A 25,741-nucleotide genomic window follows, 5' to 3' on the forward strand; every position below is an offset into this window, starting at 1 on the left:
CATTTAAACTGATTGAAATATTTTTATTGGGATGATATAATTTTTATTGTATCACATACTAGAGATGGACGTAGGATAGAAATTAGTTATTTGTAATACTTAAATTTGTTACATATATCTTTATTGGTATCGTCACATTTGTTTGTAATCATTTGTTTCTATGTTAACTTCACTATTGTGTTTGATATCTCATTTTCTCATTTGTAATGTGTCTAAAGATTTCATTCAGTCAATTATATTGTTTGTTACTAAACACATGTATTCATTATTCTAATTCATTGATCACTTTTACGATCTGACGAGTGGCAATACAGGTGGTGTATTAGGTGGAAACCAGGTAGTGTCTGGTTCACTGTATACTGGCGTTCATGGACCTTAAAGTTACTCGGATCGCAGAACATTATTTCACACACCTAGCATTTGAATGGTTCCTAATCAATATGTTGGCGTTTGTGTATTTTAAGGTTATTCGACTGCGCAAAGCACTTTCCACAAACATCGCATTTGTATGGTTTCTCACCAGTATGCTGGCGTATGTGTTGTTGTATATGACTTTGGGTCGAAAAACACTTTCCACAAACATCGCATTTGAATGGTTTCTCACCAGTATGCCGCCGTATGTGGACTTTCAGGTTAGTAAGAAGCGAGAAGCACTTCCCGCAATCATTGCATCTGAATGGTTTGTCACCTATGTGAACCCGTTCATGCCTTCTCAGAGTATTTCTCCGTGAGAAGCACTTTCCACAGGTATGACAGCTGAATGGTTTTTCACCAGTATGAATGCGATCATGACACTTTAAGCCACTCTGATCCAAGAAGCACTTCCCACAAACAACGCACTGGTATGATTTAATTCCAGTATGCCGCCGTTTGTGGATTTCTAGAGAAGCAAAAACAGAGTAACATTTATCACAATCATCGCATTTGAATGGTTTCTCACCAGTGTGGAGACGTTCATGTATTTTAAGATTAGTACTTTGAGAAAAACACATTCCACAAAATTGGCATTTGAATGGTTTTTCATCAGTATGAGTGCGACCATGGTAATGTAAGCTGCTCCGTTGCGAAAAACACTTACCACAAACATCGCATTTAAATGGTTTGTCGCCAGTATGAAACCGAAAATGACACTTTAAGCTACTACGTTGTGAAAAACACTTTCCACAAACATCACATTTCAATGGTTTCTCGCTCGTGTGTTGCAGTTTGTGCGATGTTAGTGAATTTTCATGAGAGAAACACAATCCACACACACCGCATTTGAATGGATCCTCGCCCTTGTGCAGCAGGCATGTATGTTTTTTTAAGGTATCCGACGAAGAGAAACATTTTCCACAGATACCGCATGTGATCAGCTTAGCACCTGCACTACGGAGCAACATTTTTGCTGGCGAAGCAGAAAGTTTGGCAGTCTGATTGATAGTAGTGAGCTCTTCCTTTGGAAATCCTTCGCAGTACGATAATACAGATTTGTCATGTGTGTCTGCAATCCTTGATACACTTCTGTCATTGGTGTCTGCAAAACTATCATAAAAATATATCATTAGTCTATGAAAGTCACATGAATTCAGTACGGATACTGTAAAATGTTGCGACATCACACATTTTTTTACAGTTTTTAGTGTGTAACTTTCTAGGCGGCTATACATTTTATTCTTTTCTTGTTACAATGTAACATTTACCTTTTTTAAGCATAATCCAATAATTACTTTTTGTGTATACTTAAAAACGAAAATATTTACAAAGCACAAATCCTGTCTGATGTCACATTTTTAGTAAGTTATTTTACGACTCTGTACCAACATCTCAGGTTATTTAGTATCTGAATGAGATGAAGGCAATAATGCCGGTGAAATGAGTCAGGGTCCAGCACCGATAGTTACCCAGCATTTGCTCATATTGGGTTGAGGGAAAACCCAGGGAAAAAACTTCAACAAAGTAGCTTGACCCAATTGGGATTCGGACCCGGGCAACTGGTTTCGCGGCCAGATGTGGTAACGTTACTCCACAGATGTGAACTGTGTGATGTCACTCCATACATCGAGCTGATTTCGGATACCAGTTTTTTCTTACTTTATATAATGTATTACATGATACAGTTTGACGTGGCCCGGGTTCGATTCCCGGTTGGGGCAAGTTACCTGGTTGAGGTTTTTCCGGGGTTTTCCCTCAACCCAATATATGAGCAAATGCTGGGTAACTTTAAGTGCTGAACCCCGGACTTGTTTCACCGGCATTATCACCTTCATCTCATTCAGATGCTAAATAATCTAAGAAGTTGATAAAGCGTTGTAAAATAACCTACTAAAGTAAAAAGATAGTTTGACTTTGGGCAGTTTTTAAGTCTTTAAAAAACGAAGAGTCACTTTAACCAAAAAAGGAACATTGTAATATAGCACATAGTATACCAACTTTCAAAAAAATCATCTCTTCGTTACAAAATATCATCAACGACAAATTTTCTTTTCTCTTCTTTAGCACATCTTAGCATAGCGATTTGATACTTCATCACTATATCGGAAGCATAAATATTCTCTTGGTACTGTTACACTGTCGAAGAACACTTCCATATTTCTCCTATGATATATTTGATGCAAGTATTATTATCCTTTTTGTACTCCCAGTTTTTACTTGGTTATTTAACGACGCTGTATGAACTACTAGGTTTATTTAGCGGCCATTGGGATTGGTGAGAGCGAGATGGTATTAGGCGAGATGAAGCAGAGGATTCGACATAGATTATCTCACATTTGCATTATGGTTGGGGAAAACCTCGGATATAACCCAATCAGGTAAACAGCCCAACCGGGAATCGAACCCGCGTACGAACGCAACTCCGGATCGGCAGGCAAGCGCCTTACCTGACTGAGCTACGCCGGTGGCTTATTTGTAATCGACTATCAGAAATCTTTCCTCTTCAAGTCTCAGTTCTTCCACATTCTGTGTGTTTGTGTCACTATCACCATCACTAATTGTGTCTCTGTTGCTATTGCTGTTTCTGGTTAAAATGATGGCGACCCATTTTTATTCTTCAAGAAGTGTTGTGCCAGCACTGAGGTTAATGGTGGAATGTCAAATTTCTTTTGCCTCTTCTGAGGTCTAGCTTTCCTGCATCTGTAAATGAATAACCGCCCAGAACAAGGTTGTAACCCTCATTTCTCATAAGTAGACTTTTTCCTAAAAAAATGGTTGTTAACAATGGGCTATGTGTAATGCTTGTACCCATAATAAAATCAGCACACATGCCTGATTGACAACCTTGCTCTAAAAATACATATACGTACAGTACAAAATGTTTTTCTCCATTTTTTTTAATTTCGTATTTGCTCGTTACAACCTTGGTCTGGGCGGCTATTCAGTTCTTTAAAAGTTCTCAAAGCTGGAAGTCCAGTTTTCTTTAGAAGTGTCAGCAGTTTCTTCTGCATGTGACTGTTTGCTGAGAACAGCGGCAGGATTAAAGGGGATGAGCCCTGTTCCCCAAAATCCACCGATTATGTTCTGCCATTTCTTTCCTTCAGTATTTTCCTAAGTTTCCCCAAGTAAAGACGGAAAAGCAACCTTGGGAATTGGACAAATACAATTTTTCCAGTCATTGAAAACGTCACAGCATGCATTTTCGAATGGTTTGAAAAAGCTTACATCCAACAGTCGCAATAACTATGTAATATTTATACTTAAGAGCACAACGTAAATCTTATGGTTTTCACAGAGTCCTATTACTCGCAGGGCAAAATACCTGTTAAGAGAAGGAGCAGCAGATGTAGGAGCAGTAAGTTGTGGAAATTTTATTTTTCATATGCCTGATTTTCCTTCAAATCGAAATGTAGGTCTACTTAGTCTTCTATATCAGTAGCAATCACATATAGTAGGGCAAGTTTTTGAACCTAGGGTCAAGTTGTACCTGGGGACACTTCGTTTATTTTCGAGGTTATGTGGGGGAAATTTGTTTTCACAGTTGACCACTTTAATTTCATCATTCAGCTGTTCTATGAGTGATTTACTACTTGCTGAAGCAATCTGGAGATATTATTTTTAAAAACCTGTTTTTCAACTTAAAAAGTAAGGAATTGTGAAAGTATTCAATTATTTTAATTCATTATTTAGATACACGATTAAAATCTTAAATCTATATTTAGGAACCCTGTTATTCCAGTTACGAATCCATGTGGTTATTGGCTTGTTTTCGGTACGTGAGTATTGAAAACTTGCTGAGATATATTTTTACTGATTCCTGATGTACCTAGGGACTGTGTACCTGGGGACAATTGAAGCATCGGCTGGAACAACGTTATAAGTTACATTTAGTAAAATTTACAGGAGCTGCAAAAACGTGTACACGTACAACTTTGTTCTTATAGGGTAGCAAACTTTTGAGTGGACAAATTTCACGTACTGCATTGATGGACAGTTGCAAGCCAAAGAGTGTAGCAAGGTAACACGACATACAACATTATTACACAGAAACACGCCGAATGAAAATTTTGTAACTTACAATGTTGTTCCAGCCGACGCTTCAATTGTCTTCAGGTGGACCTCATTAGATTTAAAATATTTTTGTAAATAATTTAGTCTTATGATGAATAATCAAAAACAGTATTTAGTAATGACTTTTATGGGGTTTCAGCTTTAGTGAAAATGCTATGTAGGAAATTAAAAAATCAAGAGACAAACCCCGACAAAGCTAAATTATTCTCCCAGGAAATACAAGTGCTTTAACAGATTTGCCAGAGAAAACCGAAATAGAAGAAAGAAAAAGAAAGTTGAGTGAGAAGAGAAATATGATGAATAAAGTTCAGAAATGGAAGAAGTTGAAGCCACAAGTTCTGTTTCCAGAAGATAATACAAAAGAGACTACAGATGAGCCCAAGAATGTATTAGTTCTAATGATAATGATGAATAAGATGCCATTTAAACTGTAAATTACATTGCTCGAACGGATTTAGAAGAAATAAGACAAGAAAATTTTGTTCTCATTTGTGTGGCAGAAAAGAGAGACTAATTATAAATTTTTTGTCGCTAGAATTTGTAAGAAGATTTGTGAAACAGAATTTGAAGTTCAGTATCTAAAGAAGTTTACTAAATATGACAATTTATTTTTCTTTACATGATGGGCAATCAGAAATTGTTGATCTTTTCAGAGGATATTGTGTTCAAACCTCTCCATCTTCTCAAAGAAAAGCTTGAAGCCTAAGGGGCAATAAGATATATGTTTTCAAAATGTCATTTGCAGGATACGCCTTTGGATAATAAGAAATTCATTTAATTGGAGAGCCTAATATTGTTTTCCGTCAAGAAAATTGAGAATTGTTTTAAAACTTAGAAACATTCCCTTTATTGTTATTACATTAAACGCAAAGGCAAAATGTATCATTAATAAATAACTACAAAACAGTAAATTGTCTGTATTTGGTAGAAATAGAAACTTAATAAAATATTGGTTACATTAATATTATGTTGAACCCTGTCCTAAGGTATGACATCACCCTGTGTCCGAAGGTACATCAATCTTATGTACATAGAGAGAGTATGTCGCACTTTAGGAAAATTTGAAAAGTCTATATAAAAATTATTTAATTGAAACCATCTTTTTTCTAAGATACTTTACACTTCAAAGGTAGTGTTGTTAATAATAAAAAGATATAAAAGCTTATACAAAATTTAAAAAAAAAATTGAAATGTAAAAAAACTGTCCCTGCGTACAACAGCTTCCCCTACATCATTCCATCCATCTTTAACAACAACTTGGCACATCGATATTCCCCATCTCCAAAATTTTCAATCTTGAGTGTCTTCTATCCCTCAATACATTCATAACTTTCTCATTTTATGATATTAGCGTTCTTCTACATTTTCTGTGTCACTCTGGTGCTTTCAATTCGTACATGGTTCTTGTCCATCTTACACAGTCGTTCTTACAACAAATAACAAATTAACGTCATTCTTTACAATTATAATGAAGCAATAAACGAATATGAAACTCGCACACCACACTCACCTATCGGTGAGAATCTCATTGTCCTCTGCCTTAAATTCCAGTCTCGGCTCATCCTTCACTGTCCCCAAATCACATAACTCCGCCTAAAACATAAAGAGCTAATAGAATAGAGATACAGAGCAGATTTACATTGATTTTTCTTGCCATCAGCCTGCATTTAAATTATAGTCAGCCCAAGTAGAAATTTTAGTAACACAAGACAGATCTTGGAGCGTATATTTAAGGAGCTCTTTCGTTTAAAAATTCCCTAAGACTAGAACAGCAAATTTAAAAATAATCTGTGAGCAAATATTATTACGTATTAACAAATTTAATGAACTCCCACAACGTACAAGGGGTTTATTATTTAACAAAATGTTTCAGATGAATGAAATAATGTTTTCTATTAAGCATTATTTCCTGAATTATATGAAATGTTTGATAGTTGTTCCTTACCATCACTCACAGAAAAAAAATGTATTAAAAACGGAACATGAAGAAAACAGAAGCTCGTATACAACTCTATGTACATTACAAGCAGAATGAAACACAAATATTCATAAATAGGGCCCAGATGTTTAGGAATTTATAACACTTAAAATAGACAGGCAAAAAAGGCAATAAAAACATAAAGAAGGCACAATAATCTTTGAAAAAGGGATAATAAGTTTTAAAAAGGTATAATATATTTTAACAATAAATTTAATTACATCAACATAACTCAATATTTACTTCGTAGGTGACACATGTTGACTTATAAAATACATTTTTTCGTGATTATCTGTCTTTTCACAAACCTTACATAACAAAACTGTTCCATCAGTTGAAAACAGCGGTCATCAAATTTACTAACGTAAGGATGAAGTTTACTTTTGAATGGTTTCCTGAATTTAGGCATTCTAGCTAACCGATCTTATACCTTCTGTCACCCGACAATAACTGACTGTTCCTCACTCAATTTTTTTTCTCCTACAATAATAAACAAGTGTAGCACAAAATTGTAACAATAAGATTTGAAAATATGAAAGCAAACAACTGGAAATGCTACGTGTCAACTTCTATGAGAACGAGTGTTGCCATTGTGAAGACATGACAATGTTATAATTTGTAACTGTGGATTTATTTTTATTTTATCGAGTTATTTTAAGACGCTATATCAACATCTCAGGTTATTTAGCGTCTGAATGACATGAAGGTGATAATGCCATTGAAATGAGTCCAGGGTCCAACACCGAAAGTTACCCAGCATTTGCTCGTATTAGGTTGAGGGAAAACCCCGGAAAAAACCTCAACTAGATAACTTGCCCCATCCCGGGCCACCTGATTTCGCGGCCAGACGCGTTTACCGTTACTCCACAGGTGTGGATCATTATTCATATTACACCAATAGTGTTAAAGCACAATTATTAGCAGATTAAGCACCGAAATAAATTACTTTTATTTACTATTGTTAGTAAACTTAGTCATTGTATCAAATATTTAAATTTCATACACATTACATTACAATTAATTAGAAAATTGGGAATAAACAAGAAATATTGCTTTAAAATGACAAAAGGAAACGCATTTATTAGTACGAAATACCTTAAAAAACCAAAATAGGGAAAAGAAAAATTGACCGTATCACTTTGATTTACTCCAAATCACATTTCTATCTATGCAAATAATGATTTACTTCCACACAGCAAAAATGGCATTTTGCTAAACAACCGGACTCTATTCATAATTTTCTGTAACTTATCATTGTTAATAACAGTTTCATTTTTATTTCCCTCATATATGACGTCATGATTTTTTTTTTTTTAAAGAAATTTAGACCAGCCAGAGGCCGTTTACCAAAGTTATCTTTGTTTTCTGTTTTCTTTTTCACTTGTTTCCTTTGTTTTACTTACACTAATACAAACACAACACCCATGCCCGAGGTGGGACTCGAACCCACAACCCTTCGGACCAAGCGATAGAGACATTCAGTGCCCCTAAGCTTGAGCCATCTGGGCCGGCTGATTTCAACTTTCCCTCATATATAACGTCATGATTTGATCTTCAACATTGAGATTTGTGTTATAATTAATTTCATACTTGGGTAGTACAAGTACTTGACTAGAAAAGTTATGTTTATAGGCTGCATCAGGAACTGTGGCTACTAGGACAACATCTAAAATAAAACAACACCTTTAAGAGAACAACACAATTTAAAATTTCAGAACAACAAAGCAACAGCAACACTTACTTTTAGCCCAGAGACTTGTAGATAAAAAAAAAAGAAAGAAAAAAAAAAGAACAATGACTGAAAGATGACTGATGAAAAGTGTTCATTATTACACACATAGCAACAGTTCATTAATGGAGGTACCTTGGTAGCAACTTTAATCAATTCAGAAACTCATTATAAATGTTCAAATGACAAATGACTACAGTAAACAAGTCTCCCTGGCAACACATAGCCATCTAGGATACAATGTGTGCATCAGCAGACCTGTATCGATAACATCATTCGATTATCTAACAAAATGAATTATTATCGGTTACAAACTTAAAGTTAGCTCAGTTGGTAGAGCAGCTGGCTACGGACTGGAAGGTCCGGGGTTCGATCCCAGGTGGTGACAGGATTTTTTCTCGTTGCCAAACTTTCAGAACGGCCCCAAGGTTCACTCAGCCTTCTATAAAATTGAGTACCGGGTCTTTCCCGGGGGTAAAAGGCGGTCAGAGCGTGGTACCGACCACACCACCTCATTCTAGTGCCGAGGTCATGGAAAGCATAGGGCTCTACCTCCATGCCCCCCAAGTGCCTTGATGGCAAGTTACGGGGATACCTTTACCTTTTACCTTTTACAAACTTAAAGTAAGTCGTTGGATTGTACCTCGAAATGTGTTGAACTGAAACTTTCATTGTTATGAGTTTCTGAATTGGTTAACATTGCAACACTTGCTACCAAACTGACAATATCTAACATGTTTCATTATGTTCTTTCATTAATAACTAAAAAAACTTAATATTTTCGGACATATGAACTTTTTTTCTTGTTTTGATGTGAGGAACATGGTCCAAGTTTTGTCAAAGTATTTCTGTAACACCCTGTATACATATACGCATACATGTGTGTATGTGGGGCACGTGTGCGTGTGTGTGCTCTAATTACCTCATTTTTACACTTTGGCATACAAAAATTTGTAGACACTGCAGGTTCCTCAACTTTAATCTCTGATTTGAGATCATAGCTGTGGTCCAAGCATTCCGTCTTTATTCCAGCCACGTCGAGATCCAACAACTTCCCTTCCTGCAGAAGACACAGAGGCGTAATGTAACATAAAATAGCTTGTAAGAATACGATTCCTAGTGCTACATGCTGGTCCTCATCCTAAGACTTCGTTTCTATTTGAGGCACTTGTGAAATACAGTATTATAAAAATAATCGACAGTAAAATAACAAGAAAACATTAACAACTACATACCATAGACAAAAGACAATGTTTACCTCTAGAAATGAAAAATATATGGAAATTATGTGTCTGGCACAGAATTGATATTTGACAGGTAAAAACTCACTGTATTGTATTTTCTATGAATCGAAGTATCACATTCAGAAAACACATAACGGAAATAGGACAAAGGTTGCTTTACTTACACTGTTAATCCAATAAATATTCTAGTTGATTATGATTTAACATAAGTAATTTATATTGCATAAAAGATACATTTCCTCCCTCAAGTTGGTTTTAATCTACATAAAGACTTTATATCAATTTCAGGAGATTGCCTTATTCAATAATCTCACCCGTTTCTCACCACGCTATTACATATATTTTCATTGCATTTCAACTACAGAAAAGGATCGCTAATAAATATTATATTTCTAACTAAGCATGTAGACTAACATAATTTACACCAAAATCATTGATATAGATTAAGATATTTAAAGTAGAACAGTTTCTGGAAACATAACCTCAGCTTGAAACTAATTAGAAGCTCATCTTACAGTTCACTTCAATGTAATAGTAATACTTGAATTGGACTGGTATGGCATACCGGAAGTAAATATATTGGACAGACACAAAGGAACTTTCGCACCCGTTACAATGAATATAAATCAGATTTCAAATTTAACTGAAACAAATTCAAATTTGCTCAACACCTGATAAACACAGGCCATGAATTAACAAATATTAATGACACCTAACCACTGTCAAATCATTAAATAATTGTTCACAAATCGAAACAATAGAAGAGTATTTTATAGCAAAAGAATTAATTTGAGGAATCTATTTACTTAATTAACAACTCCCTAATACCACAGTCTACTATATACAGTCACGACGCATGAGTTTTGAGGGTGCTAGAAACAATAGACTGTGATGGTACTATTATGCATTGCCTGTAATGAGGCGATATTAGCGATCCTAGTGGTGAGCAACTATCTAATGTTTGCATATTTACTATGTATTGAGCTTCGCGACTGTATACACTAGACTGTGCTAATACTGTATACATAACCTATTTAATTTGTTTAAAATCAATTACAAACATAACCCCAATAATATCTTTCGCAATACCCCTCCAACTTACCCCCACCCTCTTCACCCACTTAGTTCATGTAGTGCAGCACAATTGTAAACTTGTTACATACTTCAGTTGAGCTGCTCCACTCCACGCGATCAACATCAGTCACCTTACGTCACAAAATCAACACCAGGCCTTCAACATTACACATAAGTCTTTATTATCTTACTTAAAACAAGATTTAAAAAAAAAATTACAGCTTGCTTAATATTATTAATTTTCTGTTTAATTGCAGTTCACAATGCCTCTTAACTGAACCACATAACAAGTAATATACCATTGAAACAAGACATTGCATCATCTTATGATGAAGATTACAACATACAATACCTAGTTCGATTAATTAAAATGTGTCCCAATGAAACTTACAGCAGAGTCACTATAGGCCAGCTTCGGTGTGATGCTTTTCCAATTCACTGCTGGCTAAAGCAAGGAGATGCACTATTATTACCTTTACTTTTTAACTTTGCTCTAGAGTATGCCATTAGGAAAGTTTAGGATTACAAAGAGGGTTTGAAATTGAACGGGTTACATCAGCTTCACGTCTATACGGATGACGTGATTATGTTAGGAGAAAATCCACAAACCATTAGAAAAACACGGAAATTTTACTTGAAGCAAGTAAAGCGATAGGTTTGGAAGTAATTCCCCGAAAATACGAAGTATATGATTATGTCTCGTGACCAGAATATTGTACGAAATGGAAATGTAAAAATTGGAGATTTATCTTTCGAAGAGGTGGAAAAATTCAAATATCTTGGGGCAACAGTAACAAATATAAATGACACTCGGGAGGAAATTAAACGCAGAATAAATATGGGAAATGGCTGTTATTATTCTGTTGAGAAGATTTTGTCATCTAGTCTGCTGTCAAAAAACCTGAAAATTAGAATTTATAAAACAGTTATATTACCAGTTGTTCTTTATGGTTGTGAAACTTGGACCGTCACTTTGAGAGAGGAACAGAGATTAAGGGTGTTTGAGAATAAGATTGTTAGGAAAATATTTGGGGCTAAGAGGGATGAAGTTACAGGTGAATGGAGAAAGTTACGCAACGCAGAACTGCATGCATTGCACTCTTCACATGACATTATTAGAAACATTAAATTCAGACGTTTGAGATGGGCAGGACATGTAGCACGTATGGGCGAACCCAGAAATGGATACAGAGTGTTAGTTGGGAGGCCGGAGGGAAAAGACCATTGGGAGGCCGAGACGTAGATGGGAGGATAATATTAAAATGGATTTGAGGGAGGTGGGATATGATGATAGACACTGGATTAATCTTGCACAGGATAGGGACCGATGGTGGGCTTATGTGAGAGTGGCAATGAACCTTCGGGTTCCTTAAAAGCCATTTGTAAGTAAGTATACCTGTTAATGCATCACGCTTCTATGTTGTAATATCAAACATTAGTCTTCATTATATGTACATATTTTTAATTTATTATTTAATATCTAGCATTTATAAATTTCTTGTATTTTATAAATTTTAAGTTCTCATTTATTGATATTTATCGTATTTTAACCTGATGATCTGATGGCAATTTTAATGCCGAAAATGTTCATCTATCTTTGTTATAATGTATTAAGTTGGGAATATAATTCTCATTGTATAATGATAAGCTAAAACAGACGGCAATAAATTCAACATACCAAATGAAATAAATATAATAATCCTTCAATAACTGTCTTTTTAACGTAATAAATAATACAAGAAATTACATTTGATTGTATAATGGGCAGGCGGGTGGGCGGGCAGGCGGAAGGATGGACGGACAGACAGACAGATATAGATAGGCAGGCAGGCAGGCAGACAGACAGACAGACGGACGGACGGACAGACAGACAGACAGACAGACAGACAGACAGACAGACAGACAGACAGACAGACAGACAGACAGACAGACAGACAGACAGACAGACAGACAGATAGATAGATAGATAGTTAATGGGGTTTAAGAAGGGCGCGTCAGCAACTATGGTTATTTGCGCTCTTATCTAAAATTGTTCACAAAACTTAAAACACAAATAATACATTAACCAGAATGCTAAAAAGAATTAAAAAACTTGTCACAGTAAAAAACGAGGTACACAAATGCATTATCAACAAGGTGATTCTTAAAATTCATAAAAGTGAGCACTTCTCAGACCCTGTTATTCAAAATGAACCAATAAAATAATAAAACAAAGGCCACTAGAGATAAATTGTGTAGTACATTTCAAAACAATAAAACTTTACAAAATAGGTTATTCGAATGTAAAATGTCCGAAATGTCAGATAATGTAAAATACAATTATAAAATAAATATAACCTTAACCTCCAGACGTAAAGAGTATGGAGCTTAATAAAATGGATCAATAAAAAACTAAACACCCTGTCAGATCCAGTATTCAATAAAAATCTCAAAACAGCATTTGCATAATTAAAATCATTTGCAAGAGCGTCAAGTAGCGTCAGCCGAATTGCATATTGTCGATGGTTACGCTCATATTTCCTACAATGCAATAAAATATGTTGGACCGTAATTGCTACGTGGCATATCTCACACTCCGGTTGAGGCTCGCCACATAGCAGATGGCTATGTGTCAGACGACAATGGCCAATCCTCAACCGGGTTAGTAAAACTTCTACCTGCAGCAGTCTTTGAGGGCTGTCCTTCCTTAAGGAGATTCAAGAATAACTTAAAAATTTGTGTATAAAGTGCAAATTAAAATGAAGGTAACATTTAACATTTAATTTTTTTTTTTAAGGTGACATGTATTTATTTAGCCTGACGAGTTACTCCCTTGGTTTGAATTGTAAATTATTTAAAAAATAGCGTGTAAAGAGGGCCTTAGATTAAAAATGTCTAGCTTAAATGTAGTTCTGTTTATAAGTATGCATAAGGGTGTAATTATTTGTCTTATTTGAACTGTTGTATCAGTGAAGCGAGGTGAGTCAGTGAAGTTATGGTTTTACAGTGCAGTGAATAGTTCCGATCAGCGATAATTTATAGTGTCAATGAAATGTGTTCTATAGTGTCAGTGAAATGTGTACTAAAGTGTCAGTGAAATGCGTCATAGTGCCACTACAGTGAGTGAAATGAGAGTAAAGTGAAAGACTATTGAAACTTATATAGGGCCTATAAATATGTAGGTTGTATTGTAAAATTAGGTTATTTTATATTTTATTATTAATTGTAATTATTTTGTTAAATTGTATTGTGTATTGTTATTATATTGTGTATATAACTGTATTGTGTATTGTTTATATTGTGTATACCACTGCCACTGGGTGCTTGCCCACTTGCAGTGTAAATAAATACGTACATGTTGTGACGCTCTTGTTGACGAATCCCAAACTCGAACAGTAATCTTTATACTTCGTCATTTATTTTCCTCTAGTGCAGACCATTCTCCTTCCTATTGCCACCATATTCTGTATTTCGAGTGATCCAAAAGTGTATATGGCAAAATATGTTCAATTTGGTGTATACAAAACTCTGTAATACTTTGTAGTACATAATTACGACTCACATTGTATACTGAGAGAGTACTTACTATTATAAACTGGCAGATATACCCACAAATCATGTCATATTCTACAATATTATACGCGTGACATACTGTAAACAAATTAGAACCAGAGACTTTCGATTTACCTGTGATAAAGGCTTCTTCTCATTTGTATCAGAGTTATCACTTGTTAGTATAGCCAACGGATCGACCTCAGTTTCCTTCTTGATCACATCCATCATGACTGTAACAGACATTTCAGCGTTGACACATATCTGGAGACTGTAAGCTGCTGAAAGAGGCTTATTCACGGTGTTACAAGTATTATTTAGCTCGAACTTTAGAATTCGTTCTCAACTAATTACACTCAACAACAAATTTTTACTTTTTGTCTTGCTCCGAAATAAAAATAGGTGAATATTACTAACATGTGTGCCCTAATTCCGAATTTAAAATCCAAACTGCCCCATCACGTACCATTTTCCGGGGAAAGTGAATTTAATTTTTTATTAAAAACTTCTTTTTTTTTATTTTTCACTGCTACTGATAAAATTACGACAGATTAGGGATTCAAAATGCTTCATAATACTTTAAAAATGTGTACTGGATACAGAAATTATGTTACATGGTTTGAAAACACAGAAAACACAACAATAAAAATATTTCATTTGTATAATGAGGAAAATCTCGGAATTTGAATTTATCATTTAAAAGAATCTTCTAGATGACTTCTGCTTACAATCAAACCCGGGACTGTCTTTTACAAGGAACTAACAATAATCTGCAAGCATACTGGATGAAGATCTCCTTTATATCACTTTTCCATTTCAAATATTTCTTGATGAAGCCTTTCCCTATGCTCGTCACATTCCATTCCAAGGTCAGGAGGAAAGAAATCCAAATGAGAATGTAGAAAGTATATTTTCAACTTAACATGGCTTCCACAATTTCAATGTTATTGTCTGTCCTAGAATTTCCAAGGATATTTGAGCAAACATTTTTGAAAGCACGCCATGCCATTTTTTTTGTGATGGAAAGTTTTTCCTCAAACATCTTTGAAAGCACATCATGCCATTTTTTCTGTGACAAAGCTTTTCCACAAACAAAGACTCAGCCATAACTTTTCGAATTTGTGGATAGATGAAAATGCCCTCTTTTAATTTGCCTTCACTGAGACCGGTAAACTTTTCTTTTAAATACTGAAAACCGCATCCATGGTTGTTCATTGCGTAGACCTCACTTTGAACTGTTATGAAATTTACTGAGTAAAAGGGACCAATATCTGTTTATTTGTTAGAAGTACAAAATAACATTCTAAAAACCATAAGAAACCAGACATAGGTCATAAACTCATAAAATGCATTAGCTTTTGTTTGGTTTACAACCTCCAACCCATGCCCCAAGTTTCCTGGGAGAGTGCTTATCGAAAAGTGAAATCATAGTAATCTTAAAAAACTTACGCGATACAAACAAAAAAGATGCATTTTCGGATTCAGCGCACACCAAACCATATGAGACACATTGGGCCGACTGCAGAAACGATGACCGATTTTAAGTCTTTGACACTGTTTAACTAAACAACGTTTAAGTTACGTACGAATTTCCGTTGCTTAAACAATGTTCAGCCGGTGTTTAGTAAGATACCGTTTTAGTTACGGTTTTAGCTGGGAAGGAGAAGTGAGGAGTATCTTGCATTTAGATTCTTTGTCGATCAACAATGGCGGAGCCAATGGAAACGTTTCATTAACGCGGGCGCCAAATGGAAATCAGCTGATTCACAACAGGAATAATGACGAAACGTGTTTCGAACTTTTCTAAGGAAGAAAAGACCGTGTTGTCGGACATAATAAGAAATTATGATGTAGAAAATAAATCCTACAACAGTGAAACTTTGGAGAAGAAGAAGAAGGCGGCGTGGAGGAAAATAACAGATGTTTTCAACAGCAGTTTTCCTCAGAACCCGCCACGTGATACAAATACGTTAATGGGTAAGTTAAAAGTAATTTTGCTATTTTATTCACAAAAATAACAGTTACACCTTTCAATGTGAAATATTTAAACGTGAGAAATAAACTTTAAATGCGAAAAATTAACTGTTAAGTGAACAGGTGTGTGCTAAATTACGTCAGGTATGTGCTAAATTACGTCCTGTATATTCACAGGTCTATGGCGTCGATTAAAGCTGCAAGCCAAATGCAGCTTGGACAAGAAAAGAAACATCAACAAAGGAACAGGAGGTGGACCTCCAGGAAGCCCAATTACTACTATTGAAGAAAACGTAATAGCGGTATTGGGTGATTCCGCCGAACCACTAGAAAACCCCTACGATGACGAGGGAGGATATGCTGAAGAGATACCGGTACGTGAAATGTATACTATAAACAATCCTATATTCTTGGTGTCTTATAATAGTAAAAAAAATATATGGCATGACGTGCGTTTTATTTGTTCCTTGTGAAAACAGATTCCTATGGAAGAAACAATGACATTGGATGTTCCCGTACTCTGTTTACCCGAACTGAACGACACCGCAGGCGTGAATCCTTCACCTCAAACTCCATGGTAAGCAACAATCAGCAGTAGTGAATTGTGTTGTGTCTACTGGATGCATAGTACAGTATTTCATAAAAGGAAAAATTAGTCGTTTTTTTTCTCTGTACTTAATCCATGTTTTGTGAATTTCCAGAGTAAAGTCCAATAAAAGGAGGAGCCAGGAAGTGGACGAGGCAGATGAAATGATGAGAGAAATTCACGCTAAACAGCTGCGGGTGTTAGAATTACAAGAAAGGAAGGCGCTATTGGAAATTTATTTAGTGGAAAAAGAAATTTTAAAGAAAGGGTATGAACTACCTGAATGGCACACACAGAATTAGTCAACCACAAGTTAAAGTGTCTGATAAATATGTACGAGTATGTTGCTATAAATATTCAATAAAGTGCTGTGTTTTTTTTTTAGTTGTGAGTAGCCACGTAATTCTATCTTGTAAAATGGTTATCGATTATCAGCTGACGCCATCTGTTTCCTGTCATGTCATCATCTGCTGGTGGATCAACTGGTACGTCATCATTTGGTATCTCTCCTTTAAGGTCAAGTTCACCGTGCTGCACAGCCAGGTTATGTAGCACAGCAGTCGCAACGATGATTTTCAGAGTTTTCTGTAGCTTTGTTCGCAAACCAAATGCAAGGCAGGGAAATCTCTTTTTCCATACACCAAAAGTTCTTTCCACTACGTTCCTGGCCAATACATGAGCTCGATTATAACGCCTGTCAGCTGCATTTCTTGGGTTCAGAATCGGCGTAAGTAAATATTTCTTGCATGCATAACCAGAATCCCCTAAAAGATGTCCTCTAATAGCTCCTCTTTCCAAGCGGTCATTGATAGTGGAATTCCGAAATATTCTACTATCATGCGTTGAGCCAGGCCAGAGAGCAACAATGCTCCTGATTTTCATCTTTGCGTCACATATCATCTGCAACCAAATGAAAATGCTTCTATATCATATTGTCATCTAACGTCTATGTACGGAAATTGATATTTTTGGTAGCAATATTGTCACTAGGATGAGTGGTGAGGCAACAAATTACTTTTTAGGAACACTTGTCGTTACTTACTTGGCAGTTAATGGAATAGAATCCCTTCCGGTTTATGTACACAACAGCTCTCTCACGATTGGGGCAGGTTATTCTAATATGAGTGCAGTCAATGGCACCTATTATTCCCGGGAAATTATCTCTAGAAAGAACGAAATAAATAATATAATCACGTTCTTAACGAATATAGGTTAGTAATGAAATGAGTTATAGTAATAAGTTACGGCTTACCAGGAAATGACAGCGAAATCATTCTTAATGAAAGGGAGTTCGTCATCGTCAGGGAAATTTATTACCCTTAACCTCAAACTGTTGATAGCAGTCAGAACACGATCTATTGTCCTGCACACAGTCGATGCACTGACATTCACAGTATCACCATTCACAGCATAAAATGCACCGGTTGCCAAGAACCGTAACGTCAAAAGAAGCTGCAGTGTTATATGTAATGGACAACCTCTCGTGTCATGCTCAAGTAAATGTCCGATATCGCGCAGCAGATCCCTTGCTTTTTCCTTTGAGAAGCGAAAGCTTGCTTTAAATTTTGCATCTCCATATGTCTCAAAAGGATTACTACGATCAAGCAAAAGATTACGACGTAGAGTAGGCCGTCGAAGTAGAAATAAATATCTCCGGAGCCGTCTCAACACACCAATATAATTAACGTGCTCCACTGAATTTACACTGATACACTCGTTCCTTGTGTGAGATTGAGGTTAAACAGTGTTCTAGACGGTGTTTAAACATCGACTGCTAAACATCGGTTTTAGACATCGTCTACTATTAAACATGGTCTTCACAACGTGGCAGCCATACTTAGGCGTTGTTTAACCTTAAACATTGTCTAAATATTGTTTCTGCAATCGACCCATTGTTTTAAGTCGGAACAAAATTATTGTTGTTCAGTGTTATATATTATTCAAAAACATAGCAACTTCAGTATTAGTGATTATGTCACTATGAATTCGACTATGCACATTTCTAATTTACAGAATAATATCCCAGTCCTGCATAAACTCTTTAGGCAAGGTGTATTTGTGTGGTGTGTGTTCTATATAGGCAAGCGTGTGACAGTATAATTATGCACTGCTCAAGGTTAAGGTGTTAAGATGTTGTGGAGGGCATCTAGGTAAGTATTTTGAGACAGGGAATTACAGATCTACGGATTCAAACTTGCACGTAATGGCGTGAAAAATTTTGTGAACCAGTACGTCACTGATTGAACCTGCATGTAGCATGGCGCTACATACTACTATAATCTTTTCGCTGTAAGAAAAATCCTAATGTAAACAATAGCACGTGACTGAAGTGAGGCTTCATTGGCCACTGTTTGGCGCCATAGATTCTCAGTACGTTTTCCCGCCTACTGTTGTACATTCTGTTTCATGTTAAACATTTCCCGTTACTCGTCAAGTAGGCCTAACCTCACTACTACGCATTCGTTTGCTTAGGAAACATTTATTTTATAATTACTGCAATTAAATTATTTTTAAGTCTCATGTCTTCACAAAGGACAGTTGAGGATGCAGAAGCCATACTTCAGTACCACGTACTTACGTGAACAACTACGAGCTCAAGCAACGCCACCTTTCGGTATTACTGTTGGTATTCACTCGCGTTCATAGTAGACAACAAAATATAAAAGTAACTTTTCTTTTACATAGCGTTTTACATATGAGTGAAGTTAAATGTTTCATTGTATATTTAACAAGTAGAATTCAATTTTTTTTTTATTTTCAAATAATACAAGATTGTGGTTTCCAAATACGAACTAATTTTCCTGCGTCATGTGAGCGTTTCGACTGGGAGCCAATCACGGGTATGACAGCAACGTGCTTATGTTTACATTAGGATTTTTCTTATAGCGAAAACAGTATATGTCTCTGTGGCACATTGGCAAACACTATAGATGGTTTCCGTCACAGGATGAGATCGAGTATTGAAACTTCAGCAGGTATTAAACAGGTACAATGTAACGAAAATTATTGAGGGTGAAACAAAAAACCTTATTATTTGCCTCATTATTTGCCGACAGTTTTACAAGTTCTGTAAAAGCTAAATTTTGAAATTAGTTCTTAACAGTTGAACTTCATCCAATCCCTGATAATGTCCAAAACCCTCCATAACCATTTCATGCCCCAATTTCATTTTAATGGATTATGAATAGGCTATCAAATGTAAGTAAATTTAACAACTCCGAGCTTGGGCTGATTACCGGTTGGGCTTTTTCCGTGAGTTTTCACAAACGTAAGGCAAATATTAGGTAATCTATGGAAAATCTTCGGCCTCATCTCGCCAAATACCATCTCACTATCACCAATCCCATCGACGCTAAATAACCTAGTAGTTGATACAGCGCCGTTAAATAACCACGTAGGCTAAAATAAAAAGAAAACTGATGACTCAGATGGAGAGCTTGGGTTCCCTACTTCAAATTGCGGTCAATGTAGAGTATCCACCGCCCACTGAACGAATATTTCACACTTTTGTCACTGCCAATGCTGCGCTATAAACCAATTTTCGGCAATCTAATTTAAAAGACTGCCTACAGATATTTGGAAAGTTTCAGAGAAAATACACAAATTCAATCTTCTAACACGATTTTTTTTGTTTTTATGAATTAAGTAATTTGCTGGGACACATCGTTAGATATAGACCACTCTTACACTAAACCTGGAGTAATTTAAGCTTATTAATCAGATATGATTCTACTTACTGTTTCTTTATATACTCACCTGTATGTAATTTCTATTTTATACATATTTCGTTGTTATTTTTCATCCAAAGATCACTAAGAACGCTGAATATTACTTAATATCTCCTATCTTTCTTCAAATAGTGTTTATATGCCATGTTAATTTTCATTTGTTTTCATAAGTTAACAATGATGCACATTGGGAGCAACATATGAGAAATTTTTTTCCTACACAATCCACGATATATTCACGTTGTTTTAATCGAAGATGGTTTGCTTATTGTTTATTACACGCACATTAATTCTATGTAACTTCTATTCCTTACGTTTTTTTTTATCCCAATGTCATTAAGAATGGTGAATAATATTCATGCTTGTTTCCTGTATTTCTCAAAATATGTGGCATGTTAGTTTTTGTTTACGTAAAAATGATGCGCCAAAAAATAATAATAATTTCGTACTCACTCCACATCCCTATATTAACATTTGTTTTTCAGTGATATATTAAAGAATGTACCGGTATTTAAAAGACTAATAATTTAGAAACATGTTACGTAAATCATCCTTGTGCCAAAAGAGAATGCTCCCTGGACCAAATTATATTAAATGTACCGGTATTTAAAACACTAATTCAGAAACATGTTACATAAATCATCCTTGTGCCAAAATAGAATGTTCCCTGGACCAAATTGTCGTATTTTGCAGTGGTCATCAGTACTCGCTGAAATGAGTAATAATATAATATAATTATGTTGTACGTAGAAAGATCGATTATTCAATTGATAGGATATTTTATGAAGTTGTCATGACTGAGATATCTATTGTCAATTGCTTTTATTTGTCAGAAGGCCTTGACTGACGGGTAGGCTATATATGGACTGGCGCTCTTAGTGGTGGAGATCGGGGTTTGGGATGGCACACAAGCAACAAGTTATACTAAATATGTTTAGGATTAGTATAAAACTGGCCTATGTCTTCTATAGTGGGCAGGACATAAGTAACATTCACCCAAATTGCTTGTCTAGAACTCCTCTACAACCAGATACATTTCTTCGGTTTAATACTGAAGCACCCGGTATATGTATGTGCGTGCGTGCGTGCATGCAGTAGTACATTTATCTCCCTTTTTGTATATTAGATAAAGAACAAGGAAAATATCCACCGGCCAATGAATGAATATTGCACACTTTTATAACTGCCAATGTGGCGCTATAAACTAATTTTCAACACTTTTATCACAGCCACAATAGACTACAATTTTTACTGCACTATAATTGGAATTATCACTGCACTGACACATTAATGCACAAAACATACATATAACTAAACGTAATTATGAAGAATGGCGACAATAATTACCAGCCATTACGTTCCACTTCTTACACTAACTAGATGGCTCTGGACACGCATACCTCCAGGTGGGCATTTGAAAACGAAATTATATTAATGTGAGGAATGTTACTGCAGCTGTGTAGTATTGTGTCAGGTTAGGTTAGATTAGATGTGTATTATGTGAGAAGTTAAGTTTCGTTAGATTAGATGTGTAGTATTATGTGAGAGGTTAGGTTTTGGTGTATAGTATTATGTAAGGGGTTAGGTTAGTTTGGATTAGGTGTGTATTATGTGAGAGGTGTTGGCGACAATGACAGCACCGTCACATTCAAGAGAATGTGGCCGTTTTTTTCCATTCGCGCAGGACGAATTTGGTATTTAAGTAAAGTACGTGTTTGGGGCGGGTTGGATCGGCAAATGACATCCAATTCGTACTACTTCATACTATAAATTCTAGGCATTTTCAAGGTATTTTAACAATTTCTCTAGTGCCAGGGACACCTTGATAAATACTACTGAGTAATAACTAGGGCTAGGATTTTGATGAAATTGCATCTTTTTTCTAGTAAGCCAGAAACATAGCTGCTTTAGTATTCATATGTTATGTGATAAACTGACTGTTTTAAGACACATTAATAGGGCATTTTCGTGCATTTTTTACCTATTTCAAATCATTAGAGCATTTTTTGCTTCATTCGGTCATTTTTTGAGGCATTTTCATTTAATTTTAGCCATAAATCCCCTTTAATGTAAAATAATGTTTATTTCCTTTGATATTTTCTCTACATATTTTGTCCATTAATACCCATTATTTTGTATAATATTTTAATCGTTTTTCTACACTAATATTGCCATTTTAACGTAGTACACCCCATGTAATGGATCAGTCCAACCCTTCGAGCATTAAAGTAAATAGAGAGGCGTTTAATACTACTCTACCGGATGAACGTGTCACCAAAATAACAGCTCTCTCAGATCAGCTGATCTCAGGCAAAACATTACACAGTGTGCTGTACGTATATGCAGTTTATTACTATGATTGTGGATATGATAGGATATCCTAGAATGTATTAAGATAAAAAAACTGTTTCGGTATATCCTAATTGAACAAGTGTCTTGTTTTATAATAAAACATGAAATAACTTAAAGATAAGCCTGCTATAAATGTCTTATGAACATATTGGATAATTTTACTGTCGACGTTTTGGTAAGGAAATTGAAGTTTGAAGTTACTGAAAATGTATTAAGTAAGATTGAAACGAAGGAGTTGACAAAAGAAAGGACACTATTGTTTCTTTTTTTTAATTTTTAATTTTTAATCATGGCAATTTCTTTACGACATTTGACAGTACTTTGCATTTCTTAGTCTGACAAGTACTCTGAAAACATAGGTTATGTAACTTTTGTTGATCTGAAAACTGTAATAGTGTGAGAAAGTTGTGCCTTGCAGAAATATTAAATATAATAGCTTTGATTTTGTGATTAACATCTTGACGGTTCTAACGAGCCTTATATTTTAGAAATTATTCGCAAGTTCGGCAAGTTTATTTACTAGTAAAAGTGGAGTATAGACCTACCGTGTCTTTATATAATAATTTAACTCGCAGATTAATAAAAATATAATTATGTAATCCCATAAAAAGGAATAGGTCACAAACCTGCAGCTACTTATACAAAGAGTAATGGGAAAGAACACGATTTTTCGCTCTTTAGCATAAAATGAATGTTTGAAAAAATGTAACGAAACATGTTAACCCATTATGTTTCAGAGTTTTAAAATTCCCTCGGTAATTGTACGTAGGTAACAATGAAACTGGATGTCTTGTAAATTATAATTAAATCCTCACAATAGACCTTATAACTAAATATAAAACAATGATGATGATAATAATAATAATAATAATAATAATAATAATAATAATAATAATAATAATAATAATAATAATAATAATAGGCTAGGTAGTGTTAAAATGAAAGCTTACAAATGAAGTCATGACACAATAATTATTTATATAAAAAGTAGAGGAAAGTAATATTTCTACGTTATGTCACATAAATTGCATATTTATACTGGAATAAAAACAATTTAAATAACAGTGTAGGCCTAACATTTTTTTATTTTTATTCAATGTATTCTGGCATTGTTTCAAACCTGGATAAAACTGCTCTTGAATCAATTACCGTAATGTCCTTATAAATTATCTATGTTTTTACCAATAGTGGAAGTGGAAGCTTCAATCACAAGGTTCGTGCACCTCTTAACTAGCTCAGTGTGACAAGGAAATAAATAAAACTGCAACGCCGAAATTTCTAGATCATTGAGCAGTACTTCGATGCCATTTTCTTGACATAGTTTTGAAAATTGGTGGTGCTGGTAATTCAATTTTCGGCTAAACTAGCACTGAGGTAGTTCCCTTTGTATTGTCGGACCATCGGATCTATGCCCCTTCACCGCTGTCGTCGTTCTTGGAAAAGTTAACGCCTCTACTCACCCCTTTCCACCTGTTTCTCTCCCACTACGTCAAACAGCAGGCCACGAACCTTGCCGAATAGGGATGTTGCTAAACTTCCGTTAAACAGTGTCATGTCTCTTGAATATTGCTTATAATACTGTAAGGTTAATTATTACTTATTCATAATTTAATTTAAGTAGGTCTAATGACTCTGACTGACTTATGCAAAATGCTACTACTTGCTTAATAATATTTCTTTCACCACTCCGTGCTACAGTATTCATGTTGAGTTGACAACACTGGACTGCAAGTGCAAATAAACTGTCCCGCAAGAAGGCTAAAAATTGTGAGTAGTGGGGGAGAGAAAGAGAGAGGGATAGAAAAGAGAGAAATAGGAATACAGGGAGAGAAATGAATTGCCGAGGCTGAAAAGGAATTAAGGTTCAGTTCGCATATCTTACGGGGGCACAGACCCGATGGTCGGACTATACTCAGTTTATACACCTTGCATATTCGAATATGAGAAAGCATAGGTTTGATTAGTTTAGGCGCTTGTTATGCCTTGCATATACGATCAACTGCATATCCACAAAAAAAGAAAAAAAAAATCCTTCTAAATGAAACGACTTTCACTTCCAAAATCACGGGAACTACCTCAACGCTAGTTTCACCTAGATAACTTTCAGTTCATCCATAGACGTATAGCCAAGGTGGGGGGGGGAGACGAGCGGGTGCAATTATATGCCATTACCATTTCTACAATTTAATAGGACACTGTAGTTACTTTGGTGAAATAACCTAAGACGTATTGAAGATTCGATTGCAAAACTGAAACAGGAACACGAAACGGATAAGGTAATTTGGTAACTTGAAATAAGCCTAGGCCTATTTGTTTTTCTGTATTTGAATTCGTAAGCGTAATGATGCGCATTCGATAAACACACACAAATCTGCTCCTTTTTTAGATAAATTGCTGGCAGTGAGGAAATCGTACACGCACTGAAGTTTTCCGAAATAAACATCATTAAATAACGTTATCGCGCTTTAATCATTGCAGTGAGGTTATTAATATGCATCAAGTGTAACCAAGTACGAAATATTATCGTTATTTCTAATTTCTTTTGTTCCAAAATCAATCCAAAACACTCATATTCCACTAGACATACATTGGCCTTTCTATATCCCATATCACTTCTGCCCTAGATCAGCTGATCGAACTCTGGTGCCACTATCCAGCAAGCCTTGCCCCTTCTATCTATTTTATGTTCGAAGGTCCAACCCCACCCCTTCAATATAGACTCCTCTATACCTGATGGTTCTGGATAAAAGTGGCCTTGTGGTGGACTATATGGAAACAACATCAGGTAACATAATTAAAGGGTAATACTACTTACAAAAAATTGTGTAAAATTAAATAAACTTAAATGTTAGTACTAGAATTTAATTTAATTACTGGTCTAAATATTAAGTAGTACAAAACCTGTTTTTCTTACTAAGCCCTTTCAATATTGACGGATACATACTTCTACTCACCTATGAAGTGTTAAAATGATAATGAACAAGTCAACAATATTCTCAATTTTACGTTCAGAATTTATAATACATCATTCCAGACTCTGGAATCACGATCAAGTGTGCC

The 25,741-nt window shown here is 35.3% G+C and overlaps 1 protein-coding gene and 1 long non-coding RNA gene across 5 annotated transcripts; one reads left to right on the forward strand and one right to left on the reverse strand.

The window, feature by feature from the left end:
• LOC138691556 (zinc finger protein 235-like) lies at window positions 1-25,741 on the reverse strand. Of its 4 annotated transcripts, XM_069813614.1 has the most exons (6): window positions 25,636-25,741; window positions 14,177-14,274; window positions 10,902-10,955; window positions 9,115-9,252; window positions 5,996-6,078; window positions 1-1,524 (listed from the first exon to the last, which is right to left on the reverse strand). In XM_069813614.1, the coding sequence occupies exons 2-6, from the start codon at window positions 14,270-14,272 to the stop codon at window positions 432-434; spliced, it is 1,464 nt and encodes a 487-aa protein (XP_069669715.1). In that variant the 5' UTR covers window positions 14,273-14,274; window positions 25,636-25,741; the 3' UTR covers window positions 1-431. The 4 variants fall into 4 exon arrangements, with proteins under 4 accessions (XP_069669715.1, XP_069669716.1, XP_069669717.1 ...); XM_069813615.1 differs by lacking the exon at window positions 10,902-10,955 and having other exon boundaries at window positions 2-1,524; XM_069813617.1 differs by lacking the exon at window positions 1-1,524 and having other exon boundaries at window positions 5,555-6,078.
• LOC138691557 (uncharacterized) lies at window positions 16,315-16,913 on the forward strand. Its single transcript, XR_011329908.1, has 3 exons — window positions 16,315-16,389; window positions 16,495-16,592; window positions 16,717-16,913. It is a non-coding gene; the product is annotated as an uncharacterized lncRNA (long non-coding RNA).

The sequence above is a fragment of the Periplaneta americana genome, chromosome 16 (genome assembly GCF_040183065.1).
Source record: "Periplaneta americana isolate PAMFEO1 chromosome 16, P.americana_PAMFEO1_priV1, whole genome shotgun sequence".
Lineage (NCBI taxonomy): Eukaryota > Metazoa > Arthropoda > Insecta > Blattodea > Blattidae > Periplaneta > Periplaneta americana.

Coding starts and splice junctions, on each gene's coding strand:
- LOC138691556 (XM_069813614.1), bottom strand. CDS start 14,272: ATGATGGATGTGATCAAGAAGGAAACTGAGGTCGATCCGTTGGCTATA. Junction 10,956..14,176: donor AGAAGAAGCCTTTATCACAG/GTAAATCGAAAG, acceptor TCCTTGCTTTAG/CCAGCAGTGAATTGGAAAAG. Junction 6,079..9,114: donor TGCCAAAGTGTAAAAATGAG/GTAATTAGAGCA, acceptor TTTATGTTTTAG/GCGGAGTTATGTGATTTGGG.